This window comes from Mustelus asterias, unplaced genomic scaffold, assembly GCF_964213995.1.
Source record: "Mustelus asterias unplaced genomic scaffold, sMusAst1.hap1.1 HAP1_SCAFFOLD_208, whole genome shotgun sequence".
NCBI lineage: Eukaryota > Metazoa > Chordata > Chondrichthyes > Carcharhiniformes > Triakidae > Mustelus > Mustelus asterias.
Window position 1 is genome coordinate 355,680 of NW_027590196.1, and position 23,559 is coordinate 379,238.

General features: G+C 45.7%; 1 protein-coding gene across 1 annotated transcript in view; it reads left to right on the forward strand.

Moving 5' to 3' along the window:
• Positions 1-23,559, forward strand: part of sh3pxd2aa (SH3 and PX domains 2Aa) — a 622,535-nt gene that overhangs the window by 227,356 nt on the left and 371,620 nt on the right. Inside the window, exon 4 of the mRNA XM_078203748.1 lies at positions 14,414-14,490. Within this exon, the coding sequence (XP_078059874.1) occupies positions 14,414-14,490 (77 nt within the window). The remainder of the gene's footprint in view (positions 1-14,413; positions 14,491-23,559) is intronic.

Genomic DNA, 23,559 nt, shown 5'->3' on the forward strand with positions numbered 1-23,559 from the left:
TCGGAGGGATATGACAGCACTGCAGAGGAGATTTACCAGGATGTTGCCTGTGCTGGAGAATTTAGTTATGAAGAGAGATTGGATAGGCTGGGGTTATTATCCTTGAAGCAGAGGATACTGAGGGAAAATATGATTGAGATGTATAAAATTATGGGGGGCATAGATAGAGTAGACAGGAAGAAACTTTTCCCCTTGGTGGAGGAATCATTGACCAGGGGGCATAGATTAAAGCTAACAGGCAGGAGGTTTGGAGGGAATGTGAGGAAAAGCTTTTCTACCTTGAGCATGGTGGGAGTCAGGAACTCTCTGCCTGAAGGGGTGCTGGAGGCAGAGACCATCATTTAAGAAGATTTTAGATTTGCACTTGTGATGCCAAGGCATACACAGCTATGGACCAAGTGCAGGAAAATGGGATAAGAACAATTGGGTGGTTTGTCTTTGTCTTGATGGGCCGAACAACCTTTTTCTGTAATGTATATCTCTATGACCCTATGGTGGTGGGCAATCAAAAGAATTACAGGAGGATGCAGCTCCATGAACACACCCATTCCTGGTGATGGCAGAGCCCAGCATGCAAGTTTTTTTTCACTCCTTCACGGTCTGTGGATGCTGCTGGCAAGGCAAATATTAACCTCCCTTGAAATGAGCAGCTTGCTTCAGGGTTGTTTGAGTCAGCCACATTGCTGTAAGTCTGGAGCCAAATGTTGGCCAGACTAGCAGATTTCCTTCCCTAATGGGCACTAGTGAACTGATGGGGTTTTATAAAAATTCGTCATAGTTTCATGGTCAGCATTTCTGAGATTATCATTGTATTCCAGATTTTTTAAAAAGTAGTCAATTGGGATTTTAATTAATTGAATTAAAATTCCACCGGCTGCTGTGATGTGATTCGAACCCCCAGAGCATTCGCTTATGCTTCTGGATTACTAGCCCAGTGATGTTACCACTATGCTGCCATCTCCCATAGTGCAAGAGATGAAGCTGAAGTGTCTTCAGCCAGAAGTGCAAAGCAGCTGATCCACCTCTGCCTCCTCTTAAGATCCTCCCCATCATGGATACAAGACTTCAGCTGGTTCGATTCACTCAACAAGTGATATCAAGAAATGGCTGAATGCAGTGGATACAGCAAAGGGTGTATCCAACAACAACTCAACTATAGCACAGATGATTCATGTTCCAGATCTAGCTACACCTCTCGTCAAGCTGTTTCAGTACACCTACAATATCGGCACACAGCTAACATAGTAGAAAATTACCCTGGTAAGTCCTGTCCACAAATGGCAGGACAAATCTAATCTCTAGACCTCAGTGCAGCTTTGGTTCAAACATAGATGAAAGAGCTGTTTTCTAGAGGTGAAATGGGAGTGACTGCCACTGGTGCACAATGACAGCGTTGTGTAACGTCTAGAAGATGCACTGCAGCAACTCATCTAGTCTTCCTTGACAACATCTTCCAAACCTATAGCACTTAGAAGAACAAGGGCAGCAGACGTTTGGTACCACCACCACCTGCAAGCTCCCCTTTCAAGCCACACACCATCCTGACTTGTACATATATTGTTGCTGGGTTAAAACCTTGGAACTTCCTACCTAACACCCTGTGGATGTGCCTTCACCATTTAGACTGCAGGGTTGAAGCAGATGGTTCGCCACCACTTTCTCCAGGGTATTTAAAAATGGGCAATATATTTCGGCCTTGCCAGCACTGTCCACATCCTACAGAATGGAATATGGAAATATGGAAAATAAGAGCCAGACTAGGCCATTCAGCCCTCTGCTCTTCTGCCTTTCAAATATGATCCTGGCTGATCTTCTATCTCAATGCCATACTCCCCTTTCCCCAGGAATTGAAATAAAAATTATATATCCATAAAGAAAACAATGCTTCGTCCTCACTTTTTCATCCAAAATACGACTAGACTGTATTCAAATATCCTGACTGCACAGACGTCTGTGGTTTCTCGGATTCTTCCAGCCTCTCTCAGTTCCTTGTACTCTCCACAGTCTCTGGCATAGATGGGGGAGGGGGCAAGTGGTTTATTTTTGATTGTGGTCTGAAATGTTCCCTTGGTTAGCTTTCAAACTCTGTGGTTCTCCACAGATTACTTCAATATTCCGAAGCTGGTGACTCAACATGTCACAACAGTATGCTCTATTTTTGAATTCCATAAAGTGCCTTTAACCTAACAGCTCTGTTCGTAGAGTTTGAACTTGTGTCAACTAGGGCTAGCTGACCTGAAGTAATGGCCAAATATTGCAGTCACTGGATCTCCCCCCAAAAATCCCTGACTCTGAGTTAGAGTCAGAGATTTCCGGTGGTTCCAACTTACTTACCTGAATTGTTACCTGAGAAAGTTAGCTGGAAAAATCCTAGTCTAACTCCTGAGTAACTATTCAGTTGACACTCCTGACTCCTAGCGGGAAATTAGAGGGCAAATGTGTGCTCAATTCGTGGAGGGTGTAAAAATATTAAGAGGGCTATATTATTATATTAGGCAATTTCAACTTTCCCAACATTAATTGAGATAGTTAAGGGCTTAGATGGAGTAGAGTTCTTAAAATGTAGACATGAAAGCTTTTTAGGTCAATATGTAGAGGATCCAGCAGTGCTAGACCTAATGCTGGGGATGGTTGATGTGTTGGTGTGGGAGCATTTTGGTGAAAGCGACCACAACATGGTTCAATTCAAATTTGTTATGGATAAAGAAATAGACAAGTTGCAGAAAAAGGTTTTGGATTGGGGGAGAGTCGATTTTAACAAAATAAGGCAGGATCTGGCGAAGGTAGACTGGAATGAGTTACTTGTGAGGAAATCTACAGAAGAGCAGTGGGGGGGCGTTTAAAGATGAAATGGGGAGGGTGTAGGCCTGACATGTTCCCTCTAGGAAGGTGGCTGGATATAGCAGTTGGAGCGAATGGGAGCAAAGGTTATGGGGAGGAAGCAGGATTAGGTTACTGAGTTGGATGATCAGCCATGATCGTAATAAATGGCGGAGCAGGCTCGAAGGGCCGAATGGCCTCCTCCTGCTCCTATCTTCTATGTTTCTACGTAATAGGAAGTTGTAACAATACCGGAAAACCATGGAAAAACAGAGACATTCAGGATACAATGAGAAGGAAAAGAGAGGCTTTTAACAAGTATAATGGGAGTAAGTCTGCAGAGGCATTAGTGGAGTACAGAAAGTGCAGGACGGAGCTTAAGAAATCAATTAGGAGACCAAAGGGGGGATATGAGAAAGCTCTGGCTGATAGAAATCCTACAGTGCAGAAGGAGGCCATTCGGCCCATCGAGTCTGCACCGACCACAATCCCACCCAGGCCCTACCCCCACATATTTACCCGCTAATCCCTCTAACCTACACATCTCAGGACTCTAAGGGGCAATTTTTAACCTGGCCAATCAACCTAACCCGCACATCTTTGGACAGTGGGAGGAAACCGGAGCACCCGGAGGAAACCCACGCAGACACGAGGAGAATGTGCAAACTCCACACATACAGTGACCTGAGCCGGGAATCAAACCCAGGACCCTGGAGCTGTGAAGCAGCAGTGCTAACCACTGTGCTACCGTGCCGCCCGGTAAAAGTAGGGAAAATCCTATCAATGGGAAGATAATAACCAGGGAAAGTGTAGGGCCCTTTAGGGACCGAGGGGGATATCTGTGGGTGGAGGCAGAGGACATTGGGAGGGTATTAATGAATATTTCACATCTGTCTTCACCCATGAGAATGAGGAGGTATTTATGGAACTCGGGTAGAGAGACTGTGAGGCTCTAGAGAAAATTATCATCGGGAGTGACAAGGTATTGGCAGGTTTAAAAGTGGACAAATCTCTAGGTCTGGATGAATTGTGTCCCAGGCTGTTGTGGGAGGCTAGGAAGGAAATTGCAGAGGCTCTGACCCAAATTTTTAATTCCTCCCTGGCCACCGGGGAAGGCACAGTAAGAGTTTTAACAACACCAGGTTAAAGTCCAACAGGTTTATTTGGTAGCAAATGCCATTAGTTTTTGGAGCCCTGCTCCTTCGTCAGATGGAGTGGATATCCACTCCATCTGACGAAGGAGCAGGGCTCCGAAAGCTAATGGCATTTGCTACCAAATAAACCTGTTCGACTTTAACCTGGTGTTGTTAAAACTCTTACTGTATTTACCCCAGTCCAACGCCGGCACCTCCACACCGGGGGAGAGCCAGAGGACTGGAGAACAGCTAATGGGGTCCCACTATTTAAAAAAGGTCGTTGAGACAAGCCAGGGAACTATAGACCAGTGAGTCTCATGTCAGTGGTTGGGAAACAACTGGAGAAGATTCTGAAGGACAGAATCTATTTCCATTTGGAGAGGCAAGGTTTGATCAGGGTAGTCAGCATGGTTTTGTCAGAGGGAGGTCATGCCTAACAAATTTGATTGAATATTTTGAGCATGTAACCAAGTGTGTGGATGAGGGTAATGCGGTTGATGTAGTTAACATGGATTTCAGCAAAGCCTTTGACAAAGACTCATTAAGAAGGCTAATGCACATGGGATGCAGGGTGGTCTGACAGGTTGATACATAATTGACAAAGGGTAGTGACAGGCAGCTGCTTTAGTGACTGAAGGCCAGTGACCAGTGGTGTACCACAGTGATATGTGCTGGGCCCCCTATTGTTCGTCATTTATATAAATTACATAGATGACTATGTGGGGGGCAGGATCAGTAAGTTTGCCAATTACACAAAGATTGGCCGGGTGGTTAACAGTGAGGTTGAGTGTCCTGGATTACAGGAAGATATAAATGAGATTGTCAAATGGGCGAAAAGTGGCAGATAGAATTGAACCCTGAAAAGTGTGATGTGATACACTTTGGAAGGAGTAATTTGACAAGGAAGAATGCTATGAAAGGTCTGACACTAGGAAGTTCCGAAAGAACATAGGGACCTTGCCGTGTTTGTCCACAGATCTCTGAAGGCAGAAAGGCATGTCAACGGGGTGGTGAGAAAGGCATATTGCACACTCGCCTTTATCAATCAGGGTATTGATTATAAAAGCAGAGAGGTCATGATGGAGTTGTATGGAACTTTGGTGCGGCCACAGCTGGAGTACTGTGTGCAGTTCTGATCGCCACATTATAGGAAGGATGTGATTGCACTGGAAGTTTAAGAAATGGAGCTTAAGAATGGATGTTGCCTGGGATGGAACATTTAAGTTATGAAGAGAGGTTGGATAGGCTTGGGTTGTTTTCATTGGAGCAGAGAGACGAGGGATGACCTGATTGAAGTGATCAAGATTATGAAGGGCATGGACAGGGTGGATAGGGAGCAGCTGTACTCCTTATTTGAAGGATCAGTTACGAGGGAACACAAGTTAAAAGTGAGGGTTGGGAGGTTTAGGGGGGATTTGAGGAAAATCCTTTTTACTCAGAGAGTGGTGACGGTCTGGAATGCGCTGCCTGGGAGGGTGGTGGAGGCGGGATGCCTCACATCCTTTAAAAAGTACCTGGATGAGTACTTGGCACGCCACAATACAGAGTACTGGGCTAATGGTAAGATACTTGGTAGTGTGGATGAACAGAGGGATCTGGGTGTCCATGTGCATAGATCCCTGAAAGTTGGCACCCAGGTTGATAGGGTTGTTAAGAAGGCGTACGGTGTGTTAGTTTTTATTGGTAGAGGGATTGAGTTTCGGAGCCAGGAGGTCATGCTGCAACTGTACAAAACTCTGGTGCGGCCGCATTTGGAGTATTGCGTACAGTTCTGGTCGCCGTATTATAGGAAAGATGTGGAAGTGTTGGAAAGGGTGCAGAGGAGATTTACCAGGATGTTGCCTGGTATGGTGGGAAAATCGTATGAGGAAAGGCTGAGGAGCTTGAGGTTGTTTTCGTTCGAGAGAAGAAGGTTAAGAGGTGACTTAATAGAGGCATACAAGATGATCAGAGGATTAGAAAGGGTGGATAGTGAGAGACCTTTTCCTCGGATGGTGATGGCTAGCACGAGGGGACATAGCTTTAAATTGAGGGGTGAGAGATATAGGACAGATGTTAGAGGTAGGTTCTTTACTCAGAGTAGTAAGGGCGTGGAATGCCCTGCCTGCAGCAGTAGTGGACTCGTCAACATTAAGGGCATTCAAATGGTTATTGGATAAACATATGGATGATATTGGAATAGTGTAGATTAGAGTGGCTTTAGATTGGTTCCACTGGTCGGCGCAACATCGAGGGCCGAAGGGCCTGTACTGCGCTGTAATGTTCTATGTTCTATAACATTCAAGGCAAGGGCCAAGTGCTGGCAAGTGGGATTAGGTGGGCAGGTCAGGGCCTTTTATGCGTCAGTGCAGACTCGATAGGCCGCAGAGCCACTTCTGCACTGTAGTATTCTGTGATTCCTTCTCTGACTTCCCCAACTACTACCCTGACCTGACTAACCCTGCCCACCTGACCTGACTAGCCACCACCACCAGACTCCACTGCCCTGAACCGACCTAAGCCAATCTCACTGTCCTATCCAGCTGCCAGCCTACACCCTCACATACCTTACCACCTTACCCACCCTACTCCTTACCTGCTTACCTCAACCACCCTACCTCCTTACTTTCTCTCTGTAGCCCTTCAAAGAAGCTTTGGGACATCCTTACCAGAATAGCAGGTGCTATGAAAAGGAGGTGTGGTTTCATAGAATCATAGAAACCCTACAGTACAGAAAGAGGCCTTTCGGACCATCGAGTCTGCACCGACCACAATCCCACCCAGGCCCTACCCCCATATCCCTACAGATTTACCCACTAATCCCTCTAACCTACACATCTCAGGACACTAAGGGCAATTTTGAGCATGGCCAATCAACCTAACCTGCACATCTTTGGACATCTTTGGTTTCTGCGTCCTTGATGGAATTAAAGGATTGTTTTACAATTCAGGAATTAGCCAAGGTGCAGTCAGTTAATGTGCCATTATATTTTTTCCTAAACATTTACAATGCAACAAGTTGCAAGCTTCAGTTCGTCAGAGTTTTGATTTCCAGCCAGAAGTCGACTATAAGACATTTATAAGCCTCTGAATTTACAATTACAATTGGCTTCTGCAAATCTGAACTCAATTGATTGTTGATATAAAACTATAACCCTACATATTTTGTGATTTGTGCGATTTGTGAGTTCAGCTAAAGGGGTAAGAAATTGATTATTTTTACTTATTTTTTTGCGGGGTTTCTTGTTGTAGTAGTTTAAATTTGAAAAGCGGAGGTAGGCCGCCCGCGGGGCGACCTGGGAAAGCAGTTCGTTTTTTTTAAGCGTGCAGGAGGTTTAAAAAGCAGGCTGCAGTATCCAGCGGGCAGCGGAGTGAGAAGGGAGCAGAGTGAGAGCTGAAGGGCTTTTGCTCTCAGGGCTTAGGTGGAAAGGGCGAAGCGGGGTAAGTTTAATTCTTAAGTATGTTTCTCTGTGTTCCTTGAAATAAGAAGGGAAATTATGAGTGTGAGGCCAGTCTGTTGTTCCCAATGTAGGATGTGGGAGGTCCTGGAGGCTCCTGGCCTCCCGGACGTCCATATCTGTGATGGGTGTGTCGAGCTGCGGTTCCTAAGGGACCATGTTCGAGAACTGGAACTGCAGCTCGAGGATCTTTGTCTGGTTAGGGAAAATGAGGAGGTGATAGACAGGAGCTATCAGCAGGTGGTCACACCAGGGCCACGGGAGGCAGACAAGTGGGTAATGTCAGGAAGGGGAAAGCTCGGGTGCTAGAGGTGGATGTGCCCCTTCACAATAAGTACTCCTGTCTGAGTACTGCTGGGGGGGACAGCCCACCTGGGGGAAGCAGCAGTGGCCATGTCTCTGGAGCAGAGTCCGGCCCTGTAACTCTGAGGGCTAAAGAAAGGAGGAGGAAGGCAGTATTAATCGGGGACTCAACAGTAAGGGGGTCGGACAGGCGTTTTTGCTGAGGCAGACGGGGGTCTCGGATGGTGGTCTGCCTCCCTGGTGTCGGGATCCGGGATTTCTCTGATCGCGTCCCAGATATCCTGAGGTGGGAGGGAGAGGAGCCAGAGGTCGTGGTACATATTGGTACCGCTGACATAGGTAGGAAGAGGGAAGGGGTCATGAAAAGAGAATATAGGGAGTTAGGTAGACAGTTGGGAAGGAGGAACGCAAAGGTAGTAATCTCAGGATTGCTGCCTGTGCCACGGGAAAGTGAGAGCAGGAATAGAGTGAGGAGGAGGATGAATGCGTGGCTGAGGGACTGGAGCGGGAGGGCAGGGATTCAGGTTCCTGGATCATTGGGACCATTTAGGGGAAGGTGTGACCTGTACAAAAAAGACAGGTGGCACTTGAATCCTAGGGGGACCAATATCCTGGCAGGAAGGTTGGCTAAGGCTACTGGGGAGACTTTAAACTAGAAAGATTGGGGGGAGGGAATCGTGATGAGGTGACGGAGAGCGAGGAGGTTAGCCCGCAAATAGAGAAGGATTGTACACAGTGTAAGAGGGAGAATAGACGGGTGATGGAGAAGGGGAGAACTCAGACCAAAGGTTTGAGATGTGTCTATGTTAACGCCAGGAGTGTAGTGAATAAAGTGGATGAGCTTAGAGTGTGGATCGATGCTTGGAAGTGTGATGTGGTGGCCATTACAGAGACTTGGGGACAGGGACAGGACTGGATACTTCAGGTGCCGGGTTTCAGATGTTTCAGAAAGGACAGAGCCGGAGGCAAAAGAGGGGGGGGAGTGGCACTGCTGATCAGGGATAGTGTCACAGCTGTAGAGAAGGTGGAAGCCGTGGAGGGGTTGTCTACGGAGTCTCTGTGGGTGGAAGTTCGGAGCGGGAAGGGGTCGATAACTTTGCTGGTGTTTTCTACAGGCCGCCCAATAGTAACAGGGATGTTGAGGAGCAGATAGGGAAACAGATCCTGGAGAGATGTAGGAATAGTCCAACCAATGTCCAACGCCGGCATCTCCACATCGAGATGTAGGAATAACAGGGTTGACGTGATGGGAGACTTTAATTTCCCAAACATCGATTCGAAATATCCCGAGGGTAAGGGGTTTGGATGGGGAAGAGTTTGTTAGGTGTGTTCAGGAGGGTTTCGTGACACAGCATGTAGATAAGCCTACAAGAGGAGAGGCTGTACTCGATCTGGTACTGGCTAATGAGCCTGGACAGGTGTCGGATCTCTCAGTGGGGGAGCATCTTGGGGATAGTGATCATAACTCTATCTCCTTTACGCTAACATTGGAAAGAGATAGGATCAGGCAAGCTAGGAAAGTGTTTATCTGGAGTAAGGGGAAATATGAAGCCATCAGGCAGGAGATTAGAGGCGTAAATTGGAAGGAGGCATTCTTGAGGAAAAGTACCGAAGTAAGGTGGCAGATTTTCAAGGAATGTTTGTCTGGAGTTCTGCATGACAACGTTCCGATGAGACAGGGAGGTGTTGGTAGGTTACAGGAACCGTGGTGTATGAAAGCTGCGCTGAACCTAGTGAAAAAGAAAAGGAAAGCGTACAAAAGGTTCAGAGAGCTCGGCGATGATAGGGATCTAGATGAGTATACGGCTTGTAGGAAGGGACTTAAGAAAGAAATTTGGAGAGCCAGAAGGGGTCACGAGAAGGCCTTGGCAGGTAAGATTAAGGAGAACCCTAAGGCGTTCTATAAATATGTGAAGAGTAAAAGGATGAGATGTGAAGGAATAGGACTTATAAAAGGTGAAGGTGAGAAAGTCTGTACAGAACCGGAAGAAATAGCAGAGGTGCTTAATGAATATTTTACCTCGGTATTCACGGTGGAAAAAGACCTGGGTGGTTGTACGACAGGATTGAGGTGGACTGAAAAGATTGAGTATGTGGACATTAAGAAAGAGGATGTGTTGGAAATTTTGAATAGCATCAAGATAGATAAGTCGCCGGGACCGGATGGGATGTACCCCAGGTTACTGTGGGAGGCGAGGGAAGAGGTTGCAGAGCCTCTGGCGATGATCTTTGCGTCGTCGATGGAGACGGGAGTGTTCCGGAGGATTGGAGGATTGCGGATGTGGTTCCTATATTCAAGAAAGGGAATAGGGATAGCCCAGGAAATTACCGACCGGTGAGTCTCACCTCAGTGGTTGTTAAGTTGATGGAGAAGATCCTGAGGGACAGGATTTATGAACATTTAGAGAAGTTTAGTATGCTCAAAAGTAGTCAGCACGGCTTTGTCAAAGGCAAATCGTGCCTTACGAGCCTGGTGGAGTTCTTTGAAAATGTGACTAAACACATTGACGAAGGAAAAGCGGTAGATATGGTTTACATGGACTTCAGCAAGGCGTTCGATAAGGCCCCCCATGCATGACTTCTCGAGAAAGTGAGAGGGCATGGGATCCAAGGGGCTGTTGCCTTGTGGATCCAGAACTGGCTTGCCTGCAGAAGGCAGAGAGTGGTTGTAGACGGGTCTTTTTCTGAATGGAGGTTGGTCACCAGTGGAGTGCCCCAGGGATCTGTTCTCGGACCCTTGCTGTTTGTCATTTTCATAAATGACCTGGATGAGGAAGTGGAGGGATGGGTTGGTAAGTTTACCGATGACACGAAGGTTGGTGGTGTTGTGGATAGGTTGGAGGGACGTCAGAAGCTGCAGCGTGACACAGATAGGATGCAAGACTGGGCGGAGAAGTGGCAGATGGACTTCAACCCGGATAAATGTGTAGTGGTCCATTTTGGCAGGTCAAATGGGATGAAGGAGTATAATATCAAGGGTAAGACTCTTAGCAGTGTAGAGGACCAGAAGGACCTTGGGGTCCGGGTCCATAGGACTCTTAAATCAGCCTCGCAGGTAGAGGAGGTGGTTAAGAAGGCGTATGGTGTGCTGGCCTTCATCAATTGAGGGATTGAGTTTAGGAGTCGGGAGATAATGATGCATCTTTTTAAGACCCTCGCCAGACCCCGCTTGGAGTACTGTGCTCAGTTCTGGTTGCCTTATGACAGGAGGGATGTGGAAATGATTGAAAGGGTGCAAAGAAGATTTACAAGGACGTTGCCTGGATAGGTTGGCATGCCTTATGAGGATAGGCTGAGGGAGCTCGGTCTTTTCTCCTTGGAGAGACGAAGGATGAGAGGTGACCTGATAGAGGTGTACAAGATGTTGAGAGGTATAGATCAGGTGGATTCTCAGAGGCTTTTTCCCAGGGCTGAAATGGCTGCTACAGGTTTAAGGTGCTGGGGAGTAGGTACAGAGGAGATGTCAGGGGTAAGTTTTTCACTCAGAGGGTGGTGGGTGAGTGGAATCGGCTGCCGTCAGTGGTGGTGGAGGCAAACTCGATAGGGTCTTTTAAGAGACTTCTGGATGAGTACATGGGACTTAATAGGATTGAGGGTTATTGGTAAGCCTATTTATAAGCCTAGGTAGGTAGGGACATGACCGGTGCACCTTGTGGGATGAAGGGCCTGTTTGTGCTGTATTTTTTCTATGTTCTATTTTCTAACATTTTTGTTCTCTATGGACAGTGAGCAAAGAAACAGTTAACAGTCTTGTGTCTTTTGCATTTTGTTTCTGAAAGAGATCCATGGAGTACGCCTGCCTTGTATTTTGTTCAATAACAATATCGACGTTGCATGTTTTCATGTTGAACGTCATTTGATATCAACCAGCCTTCCTGCAACACTTTCCCATTCTCTTTGTAAAATCTTAACTGTTGCTTCTGAATCCTGATCATCTTGCCTCATATTGAGACTGTGATACCAGGTTGTTTATCTACTTGCAAATAGGAAAGGTTTCACCATAGGCCTTTCAGACCCCACTTAAGACTTCACTTTATTTTAACCTTGCTCATTATATCCTGTACCTTTTGCATCTTCCCTTTAACGAGTTACTAACCTACCTTTAATTGCCGTTGGCCTTGGATTGTAGATAAATCATTCTTGTGCTTTTATCCAAGACCTTTTAAAAGTCTATGACCTGATTTTCCCCTCTCTGGGGTATTTTGTCCTCAAAAGTTCGATGGGAGGAATTTTTCTGTCCCGCCTGCCCTGGGAATTATAGTTGGTGAGACAGGACCATTCAAAGTTTCCGTTGACCTCGAGTAAGATTTTCCGGTCTTGAAGCGAGTGCAGCTGGAAAGTCTCACCCTATATTTGGTCAGGCAAGATCTATCTCCTTTAGAAACTTTGTTTTTCATTTATCATTTTCATTTATCATTTTATTATTTTTCATTTATACTTTCATGCAGGTTCTCTCTGGTGCTGTTTTTGACTATCAACACCATTAATTTGATTGTTAAACTCAGGCTTATAAGCCCATGGTTGTCAAGTAAGGCTGTGTTCTAGGTTATCAGAACCAGAGTTGTCTGTGTCAAGCCTTTCGAAACCTTCCCTTTATTAATTTACTCTATCAAAATCCAAGTGAGGGCCAAGTCACTTCCCTTGCCTCAGTAGGTACCCAAGGATATAGTTCATTCACCACTGAGGATAAAATGTATTTGCAAAATTATTCTAGTTGTGCTTATGCCAATCTATTTATCAAAAGTAATGATGCCATGTGTAACTCGAGTGATGATTGATGGGAAGGTAAATGTATTTTCAAGGTGCCACAAAGTTTCTCATGCTCTATTTTTCATTTGTTTCTGAGCCATAGAGATGAAGGATAACATGTTTCTGCTAGCTTTTAGCCCCATCCTCTACCAAAACAGATATTATTATGGGAAGGGATGGGAGAGAATAGTCCTGAATTGTTAGCCCTCAGTATAGCGTCAACCAGGTAAGCCTTCTACTGGTACTGGAGCTGAGTTTGGGATGGGGGAAACTTCTGCTTTAGGGGTTGAGTCTTGCAGCACCTGTTGATGTATTTGAAGGTGGGGGACTTGTAAAATAAAGTGAGTAGTCAGCCCACTGCCTAAATGTAATAAGTCCTCGGAGCAGAAGTCCCTTAATCAAAATCCCTTTATTTACAAGGCTGACAGCAGCATACAGAGAGCTTTCAATTAGCAGTCAACACTCGGAGTGCCAGAGGAACTGACACTCCTGGTTAAGTACAAAGCAATAGGCACCCTGATTGGCCCATCAATTTGGCCTTAATCAGGGAGTTCATATTCTAACAGGCCCATCTCAATTGTCTGATTAAAGTCATTACACTAAGCTATCCCCATATTACGGGGTATGGCAAGGTGTCAGGCAATCTGCCTGCCCTTCAGGCCTTTGATGCCCTTAATGGCTAAATAACTACAACTTAAGGATCTCAATCTGCCTCTGTTGCAATTTTCCAGTCTGTGAGCAAAGGCAAGTGCAAAGCAAGCAGTCCGACAGCATTGATTGCAGAGGCTGATGTCAGGAAGGGAGGAGGTAGGGGGAAACTCATCTGGGGGTCACCTGTGACCATACATCCCCTCCTCCAGCCCCTCTAATCATAGAAAAAATCATAGAAACGGTACAGTACGGAAAGAGGCCATTCGGCCCATCGAGTTGGCACCAACCACAATCCCACCCAGGCCCTACCCCCATATCCCTACATATTTACCCACGAATCCCTCTAGCCTATGCATCCCAGGACACTAAGGGCAATTTTTTTTAGCATGGCCAATCAACCTAACCCGCACATCTTTGGACTGTGGGAGGAAACCAGAGCACCTGGAGGAAACCCACGCAGACACGAGGAGAATGTGCAAACTCCACACAGACAGTGACCCAAGCCGGGAATTGAACCCAGGTCCCTGGAGCTGTGAAGCAGCAGTGCTAACCACTGTGCTACTGTGTCCAGCCCAGTTCACTGCCCAAATTCCATGGACTTGAAGTAAGCAGTGGCTACTATTCTGGTGCTGTTGGGATTAAAGAGCTATCAGTCATTCAGATTGACTGACAGCTCTCAATGGTGGGACTTACTCCCTGATGGTGGTAAACGTCCCACTCTGATGCAATTAAGTGTGTCCCAGCGTAATATTGTTGGGGCCGCTGGACTTCTGGTTGATAAGGTACCAACTGACTTTTAGATGGGGAATGGGTGATCAGTTCTCTTTCTGTAAAACCCACGCCTAAGTGATAGGGTCTAAAGACTTTGGGTTTTTTTGTGGTTAAATTACTGGTTTAAAATTTGCAGGAATTTGTATTTGTCATTATGTATTTATTTTTACTGGATTTTGAACAATTCAAGTACTTGAGTATAGCTGAAGCTGCCTGATTTAAATTTCGAACAATGCTCGGCAGTTAACTGTCAGTTCCAGCAATTGGTGTGTTCTCGAGAACAACGTTGCCTCTTCCAATCAAAGTCCATTTGCCAAATAATTAGCATTCCCTTCACATAGAATATGAAGTTTTTTTCCCTGACATTGGTATTCTTATGATTGCTATGATGAGTGTAAGACAAAAAGTTTTGACAAAATGTCTTTTTTCAGCAATACTCAAATTCTGTTCTATCAAATGACAAATTCAAGTACTATGATTCTAGTGAATGGCTGGTTGTTGAGTTTAGTAGTTGACATAATGGTCAATTGTTTGCTTTGATTTCAGGCAAAATTCTATTCAGAAGAAGTCATGTCAGAGATGTGGCCATGAAGAGATTGAAGCCCATTGATGAGTATTGCAGGGTAAGTATACAATGAAAGCAGGTTTCGTGGTGTTAAAAACACTTTGGGGCGAACCTACCGAAAAAATTCAAAGTGCTGAATGAACGTGAAAATGAGAAGGAATTGTGCCCAATTTCTGGGCGCGCTCCCAGACGCATGAGCCCAGATGTGGAGGGAGTGGAACCTATTCTCGCCAAAACGCCGGCAGCTAAGAGATGTCATATTCCCCAGGGTGGGAAACGTGGAACTCTGGTAAAGTGACGTTGGTATTTTTTTTGAGGTAGGGGGTTCCATGAAGGCATTGGGGATTCAATTTTTGAAACTTGGGGGAAGCCTACTGTGGCATCAGGAGCCTTTTGGACAGGTAAGTTTAAAAGCTCTTGCAACTTCAAGTGTCATAAGGTAATGATGTTTCATTCGTGAAACTTAAAAAGGCAGTGATTAATCATAGGCTCTGTCTTCCAAAAGGTATATCAACATTAAATTGATCAGCATTTTGTATGCCCTCTTATGGATTTGAATATTTCATTGAATGAATGGAGTCCTCTTCTGCATCAATAGTTCAACAGTATTGAAAATCTGATTGACATTGGTCAGCTGAGCGCAGTCTGGGTATTAAAATGGCAACTTCAAAATAGGGGTGAAGCCACTTGGAACTGAGAGGAGGAGAAATCATTTTACTCAAAGGCTTTTGAATCTTTGGAACTCTAAACCCCAATACGTAAGTTTATTTATTAGTGTCACAAGTAGGCTTACATTAACATCGCATTGAAGTTACAGTGAAAATCCCCTCGTCACTACACCTGTTTGGGAACACTGAAGAAGAATTTAGCATGGCTAATGCACCTAATTAGCACATCTTTCGAACCATGGGAGGAAACCCACACAGACATGGGGAGAACGTGCAGACAGTGACCCAAGCCGGAATTGAACCCGGGTATTCGGCACTGTGAGGCAACAGTGCTAACCACTGTGCCACCGTGCCGGAAGCTGTAATGTTCTCACTGTGTTAGGGGTGGATTTTAAACAAAAAGAAAAAGATGTGGTTTGCATATGTACATTCAAAGTAACGTCTAACAGGTTTGTTGAAAGAGATGGTTCTCTGTACCTGCACAGAACAGAAACTGAAACTAAACAGCATGAGTCTCAGAAACATCCGAATTACATCACAATCAAATCATGTGGCTCGTTCTTAAAACAATCCAGCAACTACTTAAATGTATAACGGAAATCCCCCTTTATTTCTTTGTCATGACAGCAAATTACTATGCGGTTATGCGTAGGATCAGTAATACTCTCGACACGGTACTGTGCATCATTATACACAGTCAATAAGAAAGTTGATCAGGAGGATGTCTATTCCTCTTTGATCGTATACGACATTCTGGAATTTGGTCCTTGACCCTAGAAATATGATTTGGAACTTCAATAGAAACTCCATCTCTTGCGACTAATTCTGCATATAGTAGCAAAGACACAATCATCAGGCAGTTCAGTTTCAACTAATTCTTCCATAGCAGTATTGACAACACCAGGGACTAAAGAAGTTGGTACTCGGATATGATTCTGAGAAATCATTTTGAGATGGCAACGATTGGTCAGCACGGGGGTTACCAAAGTAGCTCATCTTCAATTTTACCTGTGTTTAACCAAAATTGGACCAATGTTAGCTAAAACTGGCTGGTACCCATTTCTCACTCATGGAATATACTAACACTCGATCTCCTTGTTGAAATAAGAGTTGCTTTGCCCTCGGTTCTCATCTAGCAACTTGAGATAATTGTTGACGCACTCTTCTATTTCTGAAGGATCAGTTTCTGGAGGGAATAACAAATGTAATTCTCAACTTTCTCTTTAAGAGGAATAATGCAGGTGAACTTTGGGTAGTTGCATAGGAGCCTTTCTGTAAGATAACAAAAAGCTATTCACATGACGTGATAATGAACCTTGCTCTTTTAAAGCTTTTAAAAAATGTTTCAAGGATTGTATGAATCTTTCAGCTGACCATTGGTTAATGGATGATAAAGGTGTGGATTTTATTTGTTGAATAGTATTTACTTTGAGATAATCCTCAAACTCTTGTGAAGTAAACTCTGAACCATTATCACAAACAATCTGTTCCGGTTACCCAGATCCTGCAAATATTTTGTTAAGTTTTTCAATGGTTTGTTCAGTTGGGGTAGATTTCACGGTAGCAACTTCTGGCCATGTTGAGTGTGTATCAATTATGACTAAGAACATATAACCCTCAAACAGACCAGTAAAATCTTCAAGCAATCGTTGCCATGGCATTTTAGAACATAGAACAGTAGAGCACAGGAACAGGCTCTTCAACCCACAATGTTGTGCTGAGCATGACGCCAAATTAAACTAATCCCTTCTGCCTGCCCTTGGTCCATATCCCTCTATTCCTTGCATATTCATGTGCTTATCTAAAAGCCCCTTAAACATCTCTATCATATCTGCTTCCACCACCATCCCTGGCAGTGCGTTCCAGACACCTACCACTCTGTGTAAAACAACTTGCCCCTCACATCTCCTTTGAATTTTCCTCCTCTCACTTTAAGTGCATGCCCCCTAGTATTAAACATTTAAACTCTGGGAAAAAGATTCTAACTGTGAACCCTATCTATGCCTCTCATAATTTTATAGACTTCTAGTAGGTCTCCCCTCTGCCTCCGCCGCTCCAGAGAAAACAACCCTAGTTTTTCCAGCCTCTCCTTATAGCTCATACCCTCTAATCCAGGCAGCTTCCTGGGAAACCCCTTCTGTACCCACTCCAAAGCCTCCATATCCTTCCTGTAATGCGGCAGCCAGAATTGAACACAATACACGAAAGTACAGTCTAACCAAAGTTTTATAAAGTTGCAACATGACATCCTGACTCTTGTACTCAATACCCTGACCAATAAAGGCAAGCATGCCATACTCCTTCTTTATCACCCTATCTAATTGTGTGGCCACTTTCAGGGAGCTATGGACTTGAACCCCAAGATCCCTCTGCACACCAATGGCCTCCTCCTGCTCCTATCTCCTATGTTTCTACGTTCACTACCTTTTTCATCTGTGCTGCCACTTTTAAGGATCAAGATCACGTTGTCATTTGCATGTGACAGCTTCTCAAGTTCAGGGACATTCCAGAAATGATCCAGTGTTGAGGAAGATGATGGGTATGATATTGAAAGGAACAGTAACTGGAATGTATGGTTTGCATCCTGATTTGAAACCATGTGTGTCAAGAAAGCTTGAGTTGACCGTCCAAGGTGGGTGTCTACTGTGGCAAATATGAGTGATCATTCTCTCTAAGTCTGTGTGGAAGAGTCCTTGAACAACTACATGGAGGACATTTTAATATAATCCAGATGAAGGAAATAGAATGTAGCTATTTTTGCTGACCAGGTCTTGATGCCCAGATTGAAGAAAAAGTGGGACAGTGTCAATCCTGTGCAGGAATAAGAAATACACCTCTATTGTCACCTTTAAACCCTTGGGAGTGACCTAAAAAGAAAACGTAGATGGATGGGTTAGTAAGTTTGCAGATGAACAAAGATAAGCGGAGTTGCTGTTCAGGGTCCTGTCATTAACTGTTTCCTTCCCCTTAACATTTGATCTTCCAAAGTACAGCATCTCACACTTGCTCGGATTAAACTCGATCTGCCATTTCTCCGCCCATATCTGCAATTAATCGAGATCCCGTTGTATCCTTTGACAGCCTTCTAGGCTATCCACAACTCCACTTATCTTTGTTCATCTGCAAACTTACTAACCCATCCATCTCTATCACCTCTATCAGGACACCTCTCATCCTTCGTCTCTCCAAGGAGAAAAGACCGAGCTCCCTCAGCCTATCCTCATAAGGCATGCCAACCAACCTAGGCAACATCCTTGTAAATGTTCTCTGCACCCTTTCAATCATTGCCACATCCCTCCTGTAACGAGGCAACCAGAACTGAGCACAGTACTCCAAGTGGGGTCTGGCGAGGGTCTTATAAAGCTGCATCATTAACTCCCAACTCCGAAACTCAATCCCTCGATTGATGAAGGCCAGCACACCATATGCCTTCTTAACCACCTCCTCCACCTGCGAGGCCGATTTAAGAGGCCTATGGACCCGGACCCCAAGGTCCTTCTGATCCTCTACACTGCTAAGAGTCTTACCCTTGATATTATACTCCTTCATCCCATTTGACCTGCCAAAATGGACCACTACACATTTATCCGGGTTGAAGTCCATCTGCCACTTCTCTGCCCAGTCTTGCATCCTATCTGTGTCACGCTGCAGCTTCTGACGTCCCTCCAACCTATCCACAACACCACCAACCTTCGTGTCATCGGTAAACTTACCAACCCATCCCTCCACTTCCTCATCCAGGTCATTTATGAAAATGACAAACAGCAAGGGTCCGAGAACAGATCCCTGGGGCACTCCACTGGTGACCAACCTCCATTCAGAAAAAGACCCGTCTACAACCACTCTCTGCCTTCTGCAGGCAAGCCAGTTCTGAATCCACAAGGCAACAGCCCCTTGGATCCCATGCCATCTCACTTTTTCGAGAAGTCTTGCATGGGGGACCTTATCGAACGCCTTGCTGAAGTCCATGTAAACCATATCTACTGCTTTTCCTTCGTCAATATGTTTAGTCACATTTTCAAAGAACTCCACCAGGCTCGTAAGGCACGATTTGCCTTTGACAAAGCCGTGCTGACTACTTTTGAGCATACTAAATTTCTCTAAATGTTCATAAATCCTGTCCCTCAGGATCTTCTCCATCAACTTAACAACCACTGAGGTTAGACTCACTGGTCGGTAATTTCCTGGGCTGTCCCTATTCCCTTTCTTGAATATAGGAACCACATCCGCAATCCTCCGGAACCTCCCATCTCCAACGACGACGCGAAGATCATCGCCAGAGGCTCTGCAATCTCTTCCCTCACCTCCCACAGCAACCTAGGGTACATCCCATCCAGTCCTAGCGACTTATCTATCTTGATGCTATTCAAAATTTCCAACACATCCTCTTTCTTAATGTCCACATACTCAATCTTTTCAGTCCACCTCAATCCTGTCGTACAACCACCCAGGTCTTTTTCCACCGTGAATACTGAGGTAAAGTATTCATTAAGCACCTCTGCTATTTCTTCCGGTTCTGTCCAGACTTTCTCACCTTCACCTTTTATAAGTCCTATTCCTTCACATCTCATCCTTTTACTCTTCACATATTTATAGAACGCCTTAGGGTTCTCCTTAATCTTACCTGCCAAGGCCTTCTCGTGACTCCTTCTGGCTTTCCTAATTTCCTTCTTAAGTCCCTTCCTACAAGCCGTATACTCATCTAGATCCCTATCATCGCCTAGCTCTCTGAACCTATTCTATGCTTTTGTTTTCCTTTTGACTAGGTTCAGCACAGCTTTCGTGCACCACAGTTTCCGTAACCTACCAAAACCTCCCTGTCTCATCGGAACGTTGTCATGTAGAACTCCAGACAAACATTCCTTGAAAATCTGCCACCTTACTTAGGTACTTTCCCTCGAGAATACCTCCTTCCAATTTATGCCTCTAATCTCCTGCCTGATGGCTTCATATTTCCCCTTACTCCAGATAAACACTTTCCTAGCTTGCCTGATCCTATCTCTTTCCAATGTTAGCGTAAAGGAGATAGAGTTATGATCACTATCCCCAAGATGCTCCCCCACTGAGAGATCCGCCACCTGTCCAGGCTCATTAGCCAGTACCAGATCGAGTACAGCCTCTCCTCTTGTAGGCTTATCCACATGCTGTGTCACGAAACCCTCCTGAACACATCTAACAAACTCCTCCCCATCCAAACCCCTTGCCCTAGGGATATTCCAATCGATGTTTGGGAAATTAAAGTCTCCCATCACGACAACCCTGTTATTCCTACATCTCTCCAGGATCTGTTTCCCTATCTGCTCCTCAACATCTCTGTTACTATTGGGCGGTCTGTAGAAAACACCCAGCAAAGTTATTGACCCCTTCCCGCTCCGAACTTCCACCCACAGAGACTCTGGAGACAATCCCTCCACGGCTTGCACCTTCTCTACAGCTGTGACACTATCCCTGATCAGCAGTGCCACTCCCCAGCCCCCCCCCACCTCTTTTGCCTCCCTCTCTGTCCTTTCTGAAACATCTGAAACCCGGCACCTGAAGTATCCAGTCCTGTCCCTGTCCTCAAGTTTCCGTAATGGCCACCACATCATACTTCCAAGCATCGATCCAAACTCTCAGCTCATCCACTTTATTCACTACACTCCTGGCGTTAAAATAGACACATCTCAAACCTTTGGTCTGAGCTCTCCCCTTCTCCATCACCCGTCTATTCTCCCTCTTACACTGTGTACAATCCTTCTCTATTTGCGGGCTAACCTCCTCGCTCTCAGTCACCTCATCACGATTCCCTCCCCCCAATCTTTCTAATTTAAAGTCTCCCCAGTAGCCTTAGCCAACCTTCCTGCCAGGATATTGGTCCCCCTAGGATTCAAGTGCCACCCGTCTTTTTTGTACCGGTCATATCTTCCCCTAAATGGTCCCAATGATCCAGGAACCTGAATCCCTGCCCCCTGCTCCAGTCCCTCAGCCACGCATTCATCCTCCTCCTCACTCCATTCCTGCTCTCACTTTCCCGTGGCACAGGCAGCAATCCTGAGATTACTACCTTTGCGTTCCTCCTTCCCAACTGTCTACCTAACTCCCTATATTCTCTTTTCATGACCCCTTCCCTCTTCCTACCTATGTCAGCGGTATCAATATGTACCACGACCTCTGGCTCCTCTCCCTCCCACCTCAGGATATCTGGGAGGCGATCAGAGACATCCCGGATCCCGGCACCAGGGAGGCAGACCACCATCCGAGACTCCCGTCTGCCTCAGCAAAAACGCCTGTCCGACCCCCTTACTGTTGAGTCCCCGATTAATACTGCCTTCCTCCTCCTTTCCTTAGCCCTCTGAGTTACAGGGCCGGACTCTGCTCCAGAGACATGGCCACTGCTGCTTCCCCCAGGTGGGCTGTCCCCCCCAGCAGTACTCAGACAGGAGTACTTATTGTGAAGGGGCACATCCACCGGGGTGCTCTCTCGCACCTGAGCTTTCCCCTTCCTGGACGTTACCCACTTGTCTGCCTCCCGTGGCCCTGGTGTGACCACCTGCTGATAGCTCCTGTCTATCGCCTCCTCATTTTCCCTAACCAGACATTTAAGCGGTTATTGGATAGGCACATGGAGCACACCAGGATGACAGGGAGTGGGATAGCTTGATCTTGGTTTCAGATAAAGCTCGGCACAACATCGTGGGCCGAAGGGCCTGTTCTGTGCTGTACTGTTCTATTCTATATATACAGACGAAGATCCTCGAGCTGCAGTTCTAGTTCTCGAACATGGTCCCTTAGGAACCGCAGCTCGACACACCCCTCACAGATATGGACGTCCGGGAGGCCAGGAGCCTCCACGACCTCCCACATCCTACATTGGGAACAACAGACTGGCCTCGCACTCATAATTTCCCTTCTTATTTCAAGGAACACAGAGAAACATACTTAAGAATTAAACTTACCCCGCCTCACCCTTTCCGCGTAAGCCCTTAGAGCCAAAGCCCTTCAGCTCTCACTCTGCTCCCTTCTCACTCCGCTGCCCGCTAACGACGCTGCCTGCTGAATAGTGCGGCCTGCTTTTAAACCTCCCGCGCGCTGAAGAAAAACTTCACCCTTCCCGGAACACCCAGCGGCCTACCTCCGGGTTAGAGTTCAAAGCTTTTTTTTTAAAAAACACCCGCGAAAACGTAATTTAAACTAATTTAAAAGTATTATTTTTAAATTAAAAGTATTTTAATAGTAGATCTCTTACCCCAGCACTCCTGCAATAAATCTCTCTGCTCTGTCTCACTCTGGCTGAACAATGAGCTCTCACTCTGGCTGAACAATGATGGGTGATGGATAGTCAACACGGTTTTGTGAAGGGTAGGTCGTGCCTCACAAACCTTATTGAGTTCTTTGAGAAGGTGACTAAAGAGGTGGATGAGGGTAAAGCAGTTGATGTGGTGTATATGGATTTCAGTAAAGCATTTGATAAGGTTCCCCATGGTAAGCCATTGCAGAAGATACGGAGGCATGGGATTGAGGGTGATTTAGCGGTTTGGATCAGGAAATGGCTAGCTGTAAGAAGACAGAGGGTGGTGGTTGATGGGAAATGTTCATCCTGGAGTTCAGTTACTAGTGGTGTACTGCAGGGATCTGTTTTGGGGCCACTGCTGTTTGTCATTTTTATAAATGACCTGGATGAGGGCGTAGAAGGATGGGTTAGTAAATTTGCGGATGACACTAAAGTCAGTGGAGTTGTGGACAGTGCGGAAGGATGCTGCAGGTTACAGAAGGAGATAGATAAGCTGCAGAGCTGGGCTGAGAGGTGGCAAATGGAGTTTAATGCGGAAAAGTGTGAGGTGATTCACTTTGGAAGGAGTAACAGGAATACAGAGTACTGGGCCAATTTTTAAGATACTTGGTAGTGTGGATGAACAGAGAGATCTCGGTGTGCATGTGCATAGAGCCCTGAAAGTTGGCACCCAGGTTGATAGGTTTGTTAAGAAGGCGTACGGTGTGTTCGCTTTTATTGGTAGAGGAATTGAGTTTCGGAGCCATGAGGTCATGTTGCTGCTGTGGCTCTGGAGTCGCATGTAGGCCAGACCGGGTAAGGATGGCAGATTTCCTTCCCTAAAAGACATAAGTGAAACAGATAGATTTTTCCAACAATCGACAATGGTTTCATGGTCATTAGTAGATACTTAATTCCAGATATTTTTTATTGAATTCAAATTCCACCAACTGCCGTGGCGGGATTCGAACCTGTGTCCCCAGAACATTAGCTGAGTTTCTGAATTAATAATCAATCATGGTGGACATTGAAACCCCTCACCCAGAGTACATTTTGCACCCTTGCCACTCTCCAAGTGTTGTTCAACATGGAGGAGTACTGATTCATCAGCCGAAGGAGGACGGTACCTGGTGACCAGTAAGAGGTTTCCTTGCCCATGTTTAAGCTGAAACCATGAGACTTCATGGAGTCTGGAGCCATGATCATAATG